The sequence below is a fragment of the Anopheles merus genome, chromosome 2R (assembly GCF_017562075.2).
Source record: "Anopheles merus strain MAF chromosome 2R, AmerM5.1, whole genome shotgun sequence".
NCBI lineage: Eukaryota > Metazoa > Arthropoda > Insecta > Diptera > Culicidae > Anopheles > Anopheles merus.
In genome coordinates this window covers 13,455,475-13,473,122 of record NC_054082.1, presented here as the reverse complement: position 1 = coordinate 13,473,122, position 17,648 = coordinate 13,455,475, and the positions used below count along the sequence as shown (strand labels likewise).

Sequence of the window (17,648 nt, the reverse complement as noted above, 5' to 3'; positions counted from 1 at the left end):
ATTGTTGCAGTGAAGTGTGATCGTTTGATTGGGATAGCTTTATTATCTGTTATTGCGCTCGTTCGGTAATAAAATTCATTCCCGAAGAAAAGAGTCCAAGTATCGTGAAGCGTGAGCGGTGAGGTTGAAGATACCACCGTACGTTTTGGTGCAAAGCATTCGTGGGACGTGATGTGTGAAAAGGTGTGCACGATTCGGGTGTTTGGAAATTAGCGTCAGTAGGAGTTGGAAGTAGCTTTTTATTTATTTACGATCGAAGGTAAATTGTTATTTATATTTTCTTGAATTAAATTATGTTGTTTTACTATTGGTTTTCCTTTTAAATCACTGCTTCTATTAATTTTTAGATAACAAAATTGTTAATAAGACTTCTTTTTCATGCATTTAGGGCATTTATAATTTTAGGGGTTTCGTTGTACTGATTGCATACATTTAGGTCGTTTTACTTTTATTTACAATCCGCTAATCAGCGATATAATTTATCTCATTTTCAAAAGCTGTGAATTCTGTTTTACTACCAGCTGTATCGTACATTTACATTTGCATAGAGAACATACATTCATTACGAACCAAAACGGACATTTCTTCTGCAGATGTCCTTGTTTACACAAGTGTATGTACAGTCTAAAAAAAACAAAAAATACCACACATCAATTGTTAATGCCAGGACAAATATATTCAAATGAAGCACATACATTGGCAGCCGCAATGGGTTTCATGGCATCTTCTCTCGGTCGCCTTAACAGCTGCCACTGCAAAAGCATTCGTACCTCAAACGGGCAGAGCATAAGAGCATAGCCACTCGCTCTTTTGCAAATACCCCATACATACCCATACCAACACAGACATGCAAAAAAAAGGCGCGCATGATAAGATAAGCCCCGCTATAGCGAAATCCTCCCATTGGCTCATCGAATGGCCGCCGCTGACCTTACAAACATCCATCCCCGCCGAAGCAGCACGCGAACACGCGATAAGGGAACCGCATGCTGCCATAGTTTACTTCCACTACTTTCCACACAGTTTCGTGTAGCTGTCCACTATCGCCTGTCCATAGCACCTAACGGGGTAGTATGTACAAAAATAGAGAGAGAGAGAGAGAGAGAGAGAGAGAGAGAGAGAGAGAGAGAGAGAAAGAGCGAGATAGAGAAGAGCAGGGAGGGTAAAAAGTGGACTAACATGCAATAAAAAGTATCAACTGCAAGCAGAAGAAATAAAGTAAATTAAAATGGAAAGGAAATGTCATGCGATTAGTTTGGCCCGAGGGGAGTGGGTAAAGCTTTTTGACTATGAGCTGCTGCTGCTGCTGATGGTTTAGAAGTCAAGGCTAAGCATTACCAACAGTGTGTGCGGCGGTGTGTCGGGGATAGTGGCGAGCGCGATAGTGTTGTTTGTCGGTTGCGGGCTTGCCCACAGTCAGGCCGTAGGCGAAAACAATCGGATGTTTTAATCTCGTTTAAATTAATGAACACTGAGCACATGTTTTTGTTTCAATAATTTTACTGTGCATAAGTGCGTTAGGGGTTGTAAAGCAGTGAACAAGAAAATAAAGGCTGATAAGGGCTATTTGTAGCCGATGATGGCAGTTTTGTGGGCATGTTGCGGTTTGTGTAACAAATTTGTTGTCGGTAAAGCATGTGATAAGGAATGCTGGATTAAGAATTTCTTTTTTGTGTCAATTTTGAACCTTACGACACTAAGAGGTTTCAATTCAATTGTTATTTTCGTTAATAAAGCTTTTATAAAAGTATTTTCAAAGAGAATAGTAGGTGATTCATACATCACGCAATCCTTATTTCATGACACGTAAGCGCTATGTTTACGATAACATTCTCGAACAGTTCATCTCTTCTCAACCACCCATCTCCATGCGGTTTAACATCTCACGAGAAACAATCTCGAAACGAATTTGCACTTCTGTTAGATTCGTCCTTAGAAGTTCTTGCACAACAAAGAAAGGGGAGCACGTATGACACATTTTTCATGTGCCACACCCCTTTCCGATCAGATAGGTTGCTGCGTTACTCTTTTCCACCCACGGAAACACATCTCTCCGTGTTCGTCCTTACAACTGCAGCATCATCGCCGTATGCTCTACACCTCACCCACAGCAGCGTGAAACCGGAAACCCCCAAAAAATTGCATCATTCTTCCTAACGGGAATGGAAAATTGAATTCGCTCCTTTCCGAATGGAAACTTAATGCCCGTACAGTTTTCGGGTGCGGTAGGGAAACAGCAGCTGGCAGGTACCACTTCCTTCCGTTTTTTGTTCGCCCGAATCCAAACGCCGGAAACGCAACGAGCATTGTGACGAGAGTCGCGTGTGCTGTGCACTTTCTCGCAAGCCAAACAGAACCAAGCATCAAACAGAACCAAAAAAAAAAAAGAGAGAACAAAATCCGCGGGTAAGAATATGAATGTATTATTCATGTACTGCTCGTTCTCTTACTGCAGTTCCCTCTGGCGGTGGGTGAAGGCAAGCGACAGGACAAGGGCTGTCAAGGGGGGAAGAGGGAACGCTTTGGGGTGTGTAAGTGGAAAAAGTTTTGTTAATTTATATCGAAGGGTCGTAGAGCGCTACAAGGAAAAAGGGGGTGATGATGCGCAGCACGAACCCGAGGGGTGGACCGATATTATGGAATGATGAATGATGGATGCGGTAGAGAGAATGGGGGACGGGAATGGAAATGGGATTGCTACAGAGCCTGTACGTCTGTGTGGGTGTCTGTGGGTGGGAGCTAGAAAGAGAGAGACAGAGGAAAACATTACAAGGAGACAAACGGAGATGTTTTGCGAAAAAAAAAGGACGACGAACGACCTCTAAGGGGGTTGGGTGGGAGTTGTTGGATTCGTTAGCAACCAACTGGGTGAGCAACGCCCGGTGGGAAGGGGACGGGGAAGCAGAAGCAAGCTTGCGTACAAATTGCCGATGAGTCATCATCCCCGGACTCGAGCACACTCGACTCTGGGCGGGCGGGTTTTTGTTATTGATTTTGGATCCATCTCGTCGCAGCAAACAGATCGCAGTGCGTTTACATGCCGACGACGCTGCAAGAGGAAGAAAATGCATCACGCCCCCCCCCCTGCATTAATGCGTTCATTGCTTACAGCGAAAGTCATTCAGCACAAAGAAATGATTGTACATTTGCGTTTGTTTGCATTATTTGTAATAACGGATCCAGTTTTGTGGAAGACTCTCACCAAACAATCTTTGCTCGGAGCCCTTGGGACCATGTATTGGTGGGTGCACAACCGGGCTTCGATTAACTGCTGTTGCCGACAGGCATCATTGGCAGCCCGCGGGTGTTCCCTATCAAGCGGAATTTAAACTAATTAACCAGCATGCCGTCCAGCAGGCGGCGAGAAGCGCCCTCTCCTAGCGAGTTTGCAACAATCGTTTGCAGGGTCGGACTGATCAAATTCATTTTGCGGAAACCTATTACCGCTCGCTTTTTGTTGCTCTAAAGCAATTAATTCATTTACCACAACACAATCAACCTGCGCGGCGTGGCAGTGGCTGGTGGAAAAGCAGGAAGAACAAAACATTTTCCAGCAAACCGTCCGGAACTTTCCATCGGGCAAAGGGCGCATGGAACCAGAAACGGTAGCAAAACACTATTAAAACACACGAGTCGATGGCCTTTGATACGTTCGGGGTGGTAGTTTCGTTCGTTTCTGACCCGAGCTTCGGACCAATAAAGATTACTGTGCTCTTTCCCCTTCTCTCTAGTTTTCTGTTAGATCATCCACCCAACCGGCACGGAACACTATGCCTCCGATCGGACCGCGGTGACAGCGGTCAGAGCGATTTCAAACTGTTGGGTGTGGAGTTTTTCGCTTCCTTGCTGATGATTACAGCCAATACCGGGGAGGGAAACAGCAACAACGTCAAGCATTCTCTCGCACAACCACCACTAAACCAGCAGCAGTAGCAGCAGAAGGGTTCGATCCTCTCCTATCTATGCTCCCGTTCCCATGGCCACCCTCGCACGCGCGCGCTGCAAAGGAACTGCATATGCGCTTCGGCTGCATCGGCTTGCATCGTGCTGTTCGTGTGTGTGTTGACTGTGTGCGAGATTGTACAATCGCTGTGTGTTAGTACGAACTGCACCACTAAGCTGCTCTGTGGTAGCGGTAGTGTTTGTGTGTTGGTACACGGTGAGATGCTGTGCTCGATGCGAGAGAAATGGAAATAAAATAAAGTAAGCACCACCCGAGTGCTGTGCGATGCACTCGCGACCTATTGGAGCGCTGGTTGTGTTGGGCCGTGGGCAAAGGTTAATGCGAGGGCGTTCGGTTCGCGCTGGTAAAAGGCAGGCTGGCTGTGACTGCCTGTGGGTACACACGCTGCTGGCAGCCAAACCTGACGGTTGGAACAAAGGCGCACACTGCAACAAACGGACCACGGAAGAGAGGGAAATGGAGCAGCGAAAAATCGAACCGATCGTTTTTTCCTTCATTCCCCTCTCACGAACGTCAGATGAATCGAATGGGGCAAGGAATTTTGTGGAGCAGTGTTTTTGGGGTGCGTTTGCTAGCAATCTTGGAGCACTTTAATCTAACAGGCGACAATCGATGAGCAGCGCAAAAAAGAATGCTAACAAAAAACATTGAAATGAGCAAAAAATGAATCATTTGCGTCAATGGTAGCAACGGTAGCAGATTAGTAGAGACGATTGGGAGATTATAAACATGAGATGAACATTTTAAAAGTGTAAAACGCGATCGTATAAGAGATGAAACGACAATTTGACATACTGACCGATCTCCTACTTCGATCATCGCCTGGCTTGCTACTTTGCAATGCATCCCACCCGCCCTGCATGTGTCAGGAAGATTGTGCACTTGCAACGCAACGATCCCGACCGGAGTAGGGTTCGCTTTTCGTTACATTGTGAAGAAGCAGCATAAATGATTTGATTTAATTTGTCCTCACACACGGGCACGGGTAAAGCTAAAATGTGAAACGAAGAGGGATTGTAAAGGGAGCGTAAGGGACGGGGAGAACGACAGCATAAACAACAGTTAAAAGGCACAGCATAAACAGGCGCTGGTGCTACACAATACACGCAAACATATAGGAAGGTGTATGCTGCTGGTGCCGCGTTGGTATTGGTGTCGCATGCGTCATCCATGCTTTAAAGCGAAAGACTATGGGATATGGCATTGTGGACGCAACTGGCAATGTGATATGATTTTATTTTAGTTTCCAGTGAGTCATGGTGTATGTTGAATGTAATTTAACATACTTTGCATGTGCAAAATGTTGAAATTTTTGAATCTATTTTTTGCACATTTTTGTACACAATTTCTACAAAGAAAGTGGTAAAGCACTTAAAAACAAGTCCCAAATTCCCACTGTGCCCATCTGTCCCTTCTACCATGCCATGCGAGTTATGCTTTATGCTTAGCGTGTGTATGCTGCTTTATCTCGCCTTCCCTTTCTCGCTCGTGTTCGTTTGCTGCTCCCGCTTCCCAAACACCCATACAAACAAAACTACACCACGCTGCACACGTGCACACGCCATCGCTGTGCTGTGTGTCTCTGTCTGTGCTCGCCTCAAGCCAACAGCCAACCGTCGCGTCCCCGTACCCCAGTGCACTTGCGTACATACAACACACTGTGTTCGTGTGTCTCTGTGTGTGCGCGTGTTTGCATGAGGGAGAAAAGTCCCTGCCGCTGCCCGCTGAAGGGCCAAACACTCGCACAGTTGGTTTTCAATCTCGCGGATGCGTTCGAGCCGGAACGTTGTCGGGACGGGTTTTGTGTGCGGCAGCAGTTTCCATTTTTTTGTTTTTCTTGAGCAAAGGAGTTTTCAAGCAGTTCGCAGAGACTGTACCCGTCTTACTGCTTCTACCTCTGCTAGAAGCTGAGAAGAGTGAGAGGACGCAAATCGGAGCACGCATTTAACGACGCTGTTGCGTACCGGAACCGCGCAGTACGCAAAACGCGGAGTTGCATTTGAGGGAGATTTTTTTCTATTTTGTTAGTGTCGCATTGTGTTGCCAGTTATTGTAGTGTGTGTGTGTGTCTGTGTGTTTTGGAAGTGCGTTTCCTTATCGAGCAGCAAGCAAAAGTTCCGCTAGCTCAACGCAACAAAAGCAGTTTGTTATCGAAAGTGTGTTACCGCGCTGTTTGCAAAACCGCAGAATTTGGCCCCGAAGCTGGTGGCACAGACCCAGGGAGGATTGCGCAGTGCCATAGTGTGTGGTTGGAGGAGAGAGAGGGTGGAGTGATCTGGTGGCGCGACCTTTTTGATTTATATCGCGCAGTCTTTCTCGCGAGTGTGACCGGAAGTCGTCTGGGTGGAGCTGAGTCTCTTTGTGTAGTGATTTTTGTATGTTCAGAAGATCAATTGATCGAGTGACGGAAGGGGCAATGCTCAATTAGACGACCCAGCACGACCGGGCTCAATAAGAGACACATTTCATCGTAAAGCGGCAACAGCGGCGGCCGCGACGTTGACACAACCCGCCAACACCTCAAGGATGTCGATACTGGACAGCAGCTGGTCGGACTTTGATTCCGCCTCCATGTACTCGAACGAATGTGTAAGTTAACGATCAGCAGTACTAGCGGCCCGCGTCCGCCCGTAGATTATATGGTCTGTAAATCATCCCAATTGCCGCTGCCGACCGCGGCCAACGCCGGTGTCTCTGCTCTTCGGGCTGGCCTGGTTGGCGACAATTTTCCTTTGTCTTTTTTTCTGCGGACGGGCAATTGCTGTCACGTTCGTCGTTCGTGCGTCGTCGTCGCAGGCGTACACTTCTAGAATGTCTCACGAGGCAAGAAGGGCCAAGGAGAGCTATAGCATTGCAACGCGGGAGAGTGTGGGAGTAAAGGACTGAGCGCCCGGGGGGGAGTAATTTATAATATAAATCTGATTGGCCTGTAAGCTTGATCCTAGATGCACTTGGAGCTGTCTCCGGTTGCAGCCAGCAAAACAAAAACAGGCTCTAGTTTCGCGGCACAACTTCCAGCACGTTGGCAACATTGTGACCTAGAGCTATTGCGAGTGAAACATGCAATATTCTGCGAACAGCGTGTTTGGTAACAATTAAGAGCCATTCTGTCGCTTGAAATTGCAGCTAAGCTGCCAATGAAGCTGCTCCGACAGTGGTGTAGCAATAACAACCATCGAACATACAGCGCTCTGCTTTAGAAGGGCGCCTTCATCCACTGGCAATTAGTGCGTCTCTTTTCTGTTTAATTAACGACCCACAACAATGGCCCACTCCTCGGCGACACAAGGGTCTTTGGTAAAACTGGGGGCCTCCCTTTTTGGTGGCCCGAGAGGTTTTGTTGCCACCACGATGTGAATTGAATATTCAAAGACAGAAAAAATACTCCAGTTCAAGAGCTTCGGTGATGCCATCGCTAGCTTCGGTGACCACGCTGCTTGGTGCCATCCTCTTTACTGACCTTCTGGAAAGCATCATCATCCCCAACACTGCTTGACAGTTTCTTATCGCCCTCCGAGTGAAGCCGATGATGATGGACACGGTCAGTGCGCTGCGCGAGTTGAAGAATCAAACACATGAGGACGCGGTCCCGAGACGGCAAACTTTGGCCATCAACAAAGAATCCACGTCTACAAAGCACTCTGTATGCTTGGACGCAATTCATCATCCCTCTCTTTCTCGCTCTGTAGTACGTTGTCGTCGTCTGCTTGCCATGGCAAACATTCGGCAGAGCGGCAAATGACCAGGAATGCATGGTGAGTGCCCGGCGGCGCACGCTGCTACGATCGTCTGCGTACGATATGCGTACGAAGAAGCGGTAGGATCGTACCGCTGGAACGCTCAACTAAAACCGGCCGGCAGGTTTCTCTGTAGATCATCATCGGCGAACAATGGCGCAACAAGAAAGAGAGGCACCGGGGAACATCTTCCCGGTCGCGAAAATTTGTTCCGCCTTTTGCCTGCGTTCTGGGCCCGCGCTATTATTTTGTGTGCGATCTTTTGCGTGCCTCTCTCTCCCTGTGCGCAAAGAATGCGTTCTCGATTATGATGAACGAGACTGCGTTGTGTCTGTATGTGTGTTAGGTTGGTGCAATGCGACTCGGCTCACATTTCTTTGCCGTGGCGGAAGCTGAAGGGCCGGCTGCGTCGCTAATGCAATGCGAAGAACGTTTGTTTATTCTGTTGTGTCCGGGGACCGTGTTCCCGGTCCACGCCGCATCATCTCCAGCGCCAATCGTCACCTTCTCAGCCAGACAACAAATCCAGTAAAGCGCATCCTCGATCTCGCCATCTTTTTGAAGGAACGGATGGATGGATGAAATCTTTCTTTCTGTGCTGCTTTCAAACGCACAGTGGAAATAATACACCCAAAGAGAACGGAGCATGAGCACGGAGGAAGCCTTTGCACCGGGCCCAAAGTCTTGCGTTGTGCATTATTATTCCATCCGCTTGCCATCTGATATGGGGAAAGAAGATATTTTCTTACGCGCTGCGATGCGTGCAGGGTACGGAATCCGACCAGCAACGAGCACGGCGTTGCACATGGCACACCCACACATATTTAGAAAGATCCCAAGATTGGAGGGCGAATGCATTTTTCTTTGTCAGTAATTCTCTTCTCCAGCGCTACCGTCGGTTCGCTGACGCGCTGCCCTGCGCTCGGAACTCTGGAAAACTTCATCCAGTATCCAGACGACTACTTCCGTCATGGAGCATCGACTGCGATCGTAGCCAAGGAACTGGGAAAGCCAAACAAACAATCGAAAGTATTGAGCCGTTGCCGGTTTACGTACAATACTCCTCGCGCGTGTGTTATCGTGTCGGGTGCGACCCTACAGGGTGTGATAACTCTGGTGTGTTTGTAACTATCGGACCCTTTGTTTGCTCCCGAATGTCTGGGGTGGCTCTTGGACTTTCTTGGACCCTCTTTCGCTTTCCCTCTAGGCAAGATTCGATCGTACGTGATCAGTACAAAGAGAAGCAAAATGAAGCAGATATGCAGCGGGAGGAGGAGGGTTCCCTTCGTACAATTGTGGCAGGAATTTTAACGGCTTCCGCGTGCGACTGCACAGTTCTTTGCCCGAATATTTCCCCGAATAAGGGCGTTTGGAACTCAAAATCTCCTGCCGTACGCGATCGGCGACCCGTCCGGGTTCCTGGCGTATAGTTTTTTAATAACATGTACCTTCATGTTTGGTTGATTCATTCGTTCACGTCCTCCCCTGTCCTTTGTGTGGAATTTGTCGGGGTTTTTGTTTTGAATTTCTAATGATGACGGGGCGGACACCGATTTTGGAACTGTGGTTTTCGTCGACGCAGCAAGGGCCGAGAACAGGTCGAGACACACAAGGGCTGAACTGTCAAGTGTCGCATTATGCAGGGGCAAACGACCCACACACATGCACACATACACACACCACGGGGACACTACCATAAGTTGACAATGAATCCCAACATGCGGTTCAGGTCTTCCAGGGTCTCGGAGATGTTCTTTTTTCCAGGAATTTTAGGAGTTTTGGTTTTTTTTTACTTTCTAAATCATCATTAAATCTCTTCTACCTGGTGTCGTTGCAGCAATCGAACCCGATTGTTTAGGTGACCAGCAAACCGTGTGTAGATTGATTAGGGTAGGCGCAAGCGAGGGCTTTTCGTCGCTTTTTTATGGACACTGTGCAATACAGGGTCTGAGGGATGTCTATGGTACAAAACATGAAATGGGAGAAAAAAAAACTCTCGTACGTGTGTTTTGCCTGTTTGATAAGATAACCTACAGTTTGGTGGGAACATGGTTTGCAACGATCTAATGATGTTCCGGGCATTGCGTTTGCACGATCCATCCGAACAGAACATGTGTGGTAGAACGCGATATCAGGGTGGTCGATGTCAGCAAAGCAAATATGTCACCAAAAAGCGAGAACACACATCGGTCGGGGGAACAAGAAGCGGGGAAAAAACTTCCGAAGACCATTAGAGAGTGCTGAATTTTACAATCGTTGGCAACCATCCGACAACATGGCCATTGATAATGGACGGGCATGGAATGACGGGCCGCTGGTAAAGCCATTACCCGTTCACCCAGCGATCCAATATGGAGCGAACGGAATAAATAATACACACTACTGCTTTGCGATGGATCGCGGTGCCAGCGCAGTATGGTGCCAGCAAGGGAAGAGCCCATGTGTTGACAGCCATTTAACAACGCAGCTAATAAATCGCAAACTCAACGACGACGACAACACCCGACGCGTTGCGTCCCATATACGCTCCGCGAAGTCTGCGGGCTGATGCCATTCGGGGCCCGGCTGTGGAAATCATTATTCTTTATCATTCCGTACGCTTCTCCACGGACCCCCGTGTGACACGGTAGTTTTACAACAGTCGTCTGTCCAGCCCGCCTTGTGCTGTGACCCCCGAGGGGGTTGTGAATTATTATGTATTCAAATTAAACACTTCCTCTCCCCGAGCACAGTGGCGATCCACAAACACACACACACACACACACACACACAAGTCTCTTATTGTGTCAAGCGAGAAAACCGGAGCTATTTATCCATATGCATATATGTGCGACGATCAACCCAAGATCCCTAGCCGCGGTCAGCAGCAAAGCCCGTCCAAAATGTGGAGTTGGCAGTGGCGATTTTTGGGTAGAGCGTGAAACATCGTCGTAAATGTTTGGAATTGATAATCGATCCTCCCCGGAAAAGGGGAACTCGTAAACGATCATCGCAATCAAACTACTGTTTTTCGATCGTGTGCTACGACTCCATGAAAGAATGTTCAGAGAGGCTCGAAAAGATCAGTGATCGTTTTACGATGCTCTAAGCAGGTCCCAAATTTCTTCCTCCAAAATTTCCCCACAAACAAAACGATATTAAAAACCTGCCGGGAAATATCATTGCCCGCCTCGCCGCGTGCATAATGAACAGCAGAGACACTGGATGATGTCTCCTCGCCCGTTCTAATCAGTATTCTTCCGTTTCGGCTCGGTCGACGGAAGTTACCGTTTCCTGACTGTGTATGCGTGTCCGGCTACAGTATCGGTATTATTGCATCACAGCAGCGAGAAACCGACTAGCGGATGTGCGCGCCCGGAATGGATTTGAAGGTGCGTTTGTTCTCTGCTATCCCCATGTGTACCGGTGGAGAAGCGTCTACGGTTGTGTGCGCTCTCTTCCGCCCTCTTGAAATCGTGCCCCATTGTGTTTTCCGATTGGTCGTTGTTGTGGGTGTTGGAAAGAAGACGTTTAATTTTAATGCACATCAGTCAGCAGGAGAATGGTTCAACAGCAGGAGGGAGGGATGGTTGGCTAGTCGGTTGCTCCCCTTTCTGGTGGTAGTCTGCTTGGTTGCTTATCCAAGTTTTGCTCCCTTGCCTGCAGTGCTGATACCGTTTGGAGAGTTGGAGAGAGCGTAGAACGGCGCACATCATCAGCATTGTGTGTATTTCGTCGCCGAACTCCAAACCCTCTGGGAACGAGAATGGAGATTATTGCTTTAATCATCATCTCCAACGAGACAGGGAATTGTCGGTCCAAAAAAGGGATAAACTCTCTTTACATTTGAAGCGAGGCGGGAGTGTGCATTCATCTGTGCACGAGTCTTCCCTATGTGCAATGGAGCTGAAGCAAACACGGAGGAAGCTGGAGTGAGGGTGCACACCACGACTTTTTGATACGAACTTTGATGTGTCTTTTGTGGGGATGGATTTTTTTGGGCTTTGTTTCGTCGTTGTTACTCGTCTCCCTCCTCCAACCTATGCCTATGGGGTGTTGATTTTATGACAGAACAGAGCCAGAGTATGTAAATGACTTTTAGGAATGATGAATACCAAAACCACTTGATTGTTTTTTTTTTTTGTTCATTGTGTGGAGGTTGGAACAGTAACAATGATACAGTTCTTTCCGGGCTTTCTGCGCTTGGCTTAAGTTACCCCAACTCTACGCGCGTAAGGCGATACAATTTGTTTGACGACACAACGACTGTGTGATTTGTGGTTGTGGAAACTGGTGAGCAGAATGGAAGCATAATTTCGTCGTGTGACACGTGACGGGTTGGTATTTACCGCACGATGAATTGTCCAGCACAGGGGATTAGGAGCAGAGATGGTATTTAATTAAGTTGACTCGGGCTATTTCCCTGGTCAACCAGGGACGTTACTCCAGCTCCAACGTCACGGAAGTTAAATTATGTTCTAAAGCTTGCATGCACCAGCAACTAGGTTAGCTTGTTCCAATTCAATTCCTATAGGGTTTCATGCTGCTGCCGCCAATGGAATTACAAAAATGGCAACCTCAAAGTGGCACAATCCGGGCGCAGGTGGGAGGTTGGAGCACTTTTCGAACGGGTTCGTTTGTCCGTTCGGGTGAAAGCTTGGCTGGTATGGGGGGCCCTTGTCTAAAGCTTCTCAAAAGGCCGGCAAGCGACAATGTTACCGTAATATGCGCGTAACCTGTCCATGCGTGTGTATGTCTAGTAGTAGGAGGATTGGTGTAATTCGCCGCCTTACAAGTGCCGCGAGCCGCGAGACAAAAGAAAAAAATCCGCTCACACTTCTTCTTAATCTAATTGTGTACCATTGATTCGCAGGATGGAATTGTCGCGGGGTTGCACGGGGGTGGACCGCCTGTCATTAGGTGTTGAATTTCGCTACCAGGTGGTCAGCCGTCGAGCACTATTGCAATGCATTTACACTCATCCGGATTGCAGAAGTGTTTAGAAATCACAGGTCACGGATCGCGTGACACACATGTGGGCATTGCATAACAACGCACACACCTCCGCGGATCGGATTTGTATTCATCTGAGGAAGCTCATCCGCTGTCATCACCTTCTTTTGCTTACCGCCTCAATTGTAATTCACACATCCATCTTGGGATTGTCACTCTCTGGCGGTGTGCCATACTTGATCGTGTTACGATTACTCACGCCAACTTGGTCTCTGCAATCGCTCGATGTGTGTTGAGACATCCCTTTCTACACCGCTTGCCTTCCACCGGCTTGCCTAATTAGCACAGCCGTATTTTTTCTCCCCCTGGGTTTGCTGCCTTCGCCCAATCAGCTGACGACCGGGAACAAGATCGCCAACAGACACACACCACACTTACCAACCGGTTCCCGAAGCGGGCGACTTCGCGGAATATTTCCTGCTCGTAGACACCTTTCCACAGCTTCTCCATTCATGCGCGGATGAATCATCCACGTCCGCGCGGCGTCGTCTGTGAATGATGTTTGCCCGCGAATTGACGTCACAGCTGAACAGCCGAGTGCACTGTTTTCATTCATCACGAACACCACGGAGTTGTTGTGCATTCCGGGCCGGGCGTCCTTCTCGTGTACGACGGCGCCTACTTTTTCTTTTTTTTTTTTGCCCCACTCCGCTATTTATCCAGATGCCAGTGGCTACTTAGCCGAATTCCGACAACCGGGCGGCTGTTCCGCTGTAAATGCTTTGCTGTACAGCGGTACGCTTGCAGCGCCCTCTGCAGCAACATTCGCTATGTGCATTGTGCCGCGCTTGCATGCCCTAACCTCGAACTTGCGCTTGTGTGAACTGTCAAACCGGGACAAGTTTGCCGACATTTAATATCGATTCACCCCCGAACACACTATTTGGGAGGGCTTCCTTCGTTCTGCATCTGTCTGCTGCACCACTCACGCACACACACAAGTGAAAAATTGCTGGAAAAGCAGGAATTCGACGGGTGAGAGACGGAGCGAAGGAAACGCAACGCTCTTTCGTGGCGTGCATTTTCGGGGCGCATGCGTTCACGTGCCTGTCTGTTTCCGCGAGCAGTCGCGAACAGACACGCAAACACACGAACACACATACTGGACGGAACGGCACGGACCAAGCACTGCAAAACAACAAGCACAGAAGCACTCGCAAAAAAACCGTCCATTCGGTGAAACATCACACCGGGGAGGGACCCGGACCGCAAATAATAAAACCGTTTTCGTTAAAGTAAAGCGCACCTCCTTCTCGTGTGCCTGTAGTTTGTTGTGTATACGTTTTTACGCTGCTGAAAAAAGTTAGTTGTTTCCCGCTATCGCACACAAACATTGCTTGCGCACAATTTCGCAGTCGCAAGGAGAAAAGTCATTTCCAGCATGAGCGGTGTACAGTCACGGCACGGCAGCGATTAGTCACTGGTCGCTAGAATTGTGCGCTGTTTTGCCGTGTGTCGGTCGGTTTGCAGTTCTTGGTTGCCGTACCCGAGAGAAGATTGCTGATGGCCGCAACAAATCCCAAACCTTCATCTGTCAGAGCAGCACAGTGGTGTTTAGCGTAAAACGTGCGGGGTGAGTTAAGACACCAAAATAAAATGCGAGGCGTGGCGATGTGTGTTACCTGCTAATTGGCTAATTGGGGCCAGTAATAATAATAAAAAAAACGGGCCCACATCCAAAGAAATGCAAATGGACACAAGTAGCGACTACACTAGACGCCTCTCTCCTCTCTGTTGGCGCTGATCGTGTAGTGTTTTAGTACCGGGGTGGCCCGATGGTGCGAAATGCTAATTCCGCGAACAGAAGTGATTCAAAAGGTGCCATTAAACTACCCACCCACGTACCCAGGACAAATCTTGGGAGGGGGAGGAGAGCAGGAGCCGCAAAACTGCTGTGTACGCGTTCTAGTTGCTGTGTGGTGCAACATTTTAGCGAAAATGGAAAACGGAACGACTCTGCGGTATCATCCCACACATCCGTGGACCTCCTTCCTCCTTCCGTTGATTGCATTGTGCTCTGGTTGTGCGCTGCGTGGACCCAGAATTCCAAGGAAGTTTATTTTCGTATCCCGCCCCCCCCCACCCCTCCTTAAGATTGATTGTTTTTTCAGCCACTCTGGAAAGATTCCGGTTTCTCTGTTCCTCCAGCTTGCATGTGAGTGTGTGTATTGCAATTGCGGTATGATGCAATGGATTCTGCGGTTGAAGAATTCCCGTAGTAAAACGCGAATATACGGCTATGCGCAAGTGTGAATGTTTGTGTGTGTGTGTATGTGTGGGTTTGTAAGTTTATTTATCGGGGAAAATTTCTCAATGAATTTTGACCCGTGCAGTGTGGTGTGTATCCGTCGGGGATCGATTGCCTTTTGCCGAGACGAACCTTCCCACGGTAAAGCCTGTGAGTAATAACGGGAATTCTGAGAAGCAGACCGTAAGATATTCGCGGCGACCGCGAAGTACAGTGGAATAAGTATTCCCATAAAAACAAACAAACGTGTCGAGCGGTGGTCGTGTATGGTAGTGCTGCTGCTGCTACTGTTACTGGGTGTTTGTTGAAGCGCATCTGTAGTAGCACGGAATTCAACCCTAGCCATGTGTGGGACATGCAATGGAGGAGGGGGGGGGGGAGTCTTCAGGAAAATGTGTTTTCATTTCTCCGTATTTCTGGTTAGAGTTTATAGTGCTGGTGACTAATGGCGCTGGGTGCCGTGAACAGTGCGTGCCGCGCGACCCCCAGATCTTTGAACCCGTTGGGAGTTGGAAGATAGTGTGTGCGCTCTAGTAGGCGTTGGATTATAGCAAATGGTGAGGGAATTTGTGTGATCTGACGGACGAGGACAGCGAGGCGTGTTCTAGTTTGGCGTCTAGTGAGAAACCCTGCATCAGTAACACAAGTGAGAGATTATCGTAAGTAGGCTACAGAAGACGTCGACTACGGCACGAGGGAGATGAAATATCCTGAGCTAAATCGAGTTATTTTGACAACGAAACCCCTGGCGAACGAACTGTGCAGACAGACAATCGGGTCTGGTTTTCCGGGCTCGCTCTCTGGTCAGTTGATGGTCGTGGGTTGGTCGTGTTTGTTTTACCGAAGCTTCATACACTTGCCACAGTGCCGCGGAGTTCAGTGAACGAATCGGTCACGCTTGTGAACACGGAAGTGGTTCATCATTTAAAAAAGCGCCCGATAGAACACCAGCGGGCCATTGCTACCTCTCCCATCAGCAGCTGTGTATACTACCATCGTGGGTTGTGCGCTTGAACATTTTGATAAGTGAAGAAGTCATGGGGAATGACCAGCCGGAATTCATATGAACCGTGAGGCAGAACTGTTCCAGCGAGCGCTCTAATCTTAGCAGCATCTACCACTATCTCTCTCTCTCTCCTGTCGATTAAAAACGCAACCGAGTGGAACTGACTTCAATTTTTGCTCTCCTCCTCTCCCCTCCTTTTGCAGAGTTTTGATATCAGCGGCACACCGGGAACCACCGTCAACCCAGCAGCAGCGACAGTAACAGCGGCAGCTCGTCTGCGACCGAAAAGTAACACATCTGCCGAACGGACCGATTCGTACCGCTTCTCGATGGCGAACCTGGAGGAGACGCAGGAGGCTGAGCTGGATGCCATCCTGGGCGAGCTGAGCATACTGGAGGAGCGGGGCGATCTGCGGCACGGTCGCAGCCACAGTCGCACCAACTCCACGATATCGGCCGCCACCAATACGACGCTGTCGTCCGAGAGCGGCTGCAGCAGTGTCGCGGCCGATACGGTCTGCAGCGGAGGCAGCATTGCCAGCGGTATGGGTGGAGGCGTCGGCGGTGGCAGCATCAGCCTGCACCGGGAACCGCGCACCGACAGTCCGGATAATGATTCCGCCTTCAGCGACACGGTGTCGCTGATGTCGAGCGAATCGTCCGCCTCCAGCAGTGTAAGCCACTCGCATTTGAAGCACCTACAGGCAGCGGCGGTGGCGGCGGCGTCGGGTGGTATGGTTGCCAACAGTGTACCCACAGCATTATCGGGACAAACGATCGGCAACAACAACAACAACCAGCCAGATGGTGGCAAGCAGGCCAAAATTCACCTCGCCCTACAAAAGCTAGAGCAGGCGTCGGTAAGGCGACTGTTCGTGAAGGCGTTCACCGCCGACGGTGCATCCAAGTCACTGCTGGTGGACGAAACGATGAGCTGCGGGCACGTGACGCGCCTGCTGGCCGACAAAAACCACGTGCAGATGGAACCGACCTGGGCCATCGTGGAGCATCTGCCCGAGCACCAGATGGAGCGGCTGTTCGAGGACCACGAGATGCTGGTCGACAACCTGATGCTGTGGAATCGCGACTCGAAGAATCGTGTCCTGTTCCTGCAGCGGCCGGACAAGGTGGCCCTGTTCAAGACGCCGGAAGCGTTCCTGCCCGGCACCCAGATGGCGCCCGGAAGCGAACACGACGAGCATACGAGGTAAGGGACAGCTCAACGTGGCTTCTCTCGGGGAGGTAGAGCCGAGTCTAATGTTTTTGTTTCTCTTCTTCACCACAGGACCATGCTGCTGGATGAGTTTTTCAACAGCGGGAGCCAAATTGCCCTCGAGGGGCCCCTGTACATGAAGAACGACGCCAAGAAGGGCTGGAAAAAGTATCACTTCGTGCTGCGCGCGTCCGGGCTGCACTACTATCCGAAGGAAAAGACACGCTCGGCCAAAGATCTGCTCTGTCTGGCACTGTTTGCCGGGCACGAGGTGTACCGGGGGCTGGGCTGGAAGAAGAAGCACAAAGCGCCGTCGGACTACACATTCGCGCTGCGCTGCCCGAAGCTGCCGGCCGGTGTGAAGGGCATACGGTCGGTGAAGATGCTGTGCGCGGAAGATGCGTCGACGATGGAAAACTGGATCACTGCCATACGCGTGATGAAGGTTAGTTTGTAGTGCAACGTCCCACCGTGAAGCAGCATTTTAA

The 17,648-nt window shown here is 49.3% G+C and overlaps 1 protein-coding gene across 2 annotated transcripts in view; it reads left to right on the top strand.

The window, feature by feature from the left end:
• LOC121600199 (ras-associated and pleckstrin homology domains-containing protein 1) overlaps window positions 1-17,648 on the top strand; it is a 53,331-nt gene that overhangs the window by 30,529 nt on the left and 5,154 nt on the right. The window contains exons 1-3 of one of the 2 annotated variants that reach the window (XM_041928624.1): window positions 5,383-6,553; window positions 16,151-17,154; window positions 17,233-17,605. In XM_041928624.1, coding sequence (XP_041784558.1) covers window positions 6,491-6,553; window positions 16,151-17,154; window positions 17,233-17,605 — 1,440 coding nt within the window. In that variant the 5' untranslated portion in view covers window positions 5,383-6,490. Of the gene's footprint in view, window positions 1-5,382; window positions 6,554-16,150; window positions 17,155-17,232; window positions 17,606-17,648 lie in introns of those variants that run through there. The other variant, XM_041928617.1, reaches the window with a different exon arrangement.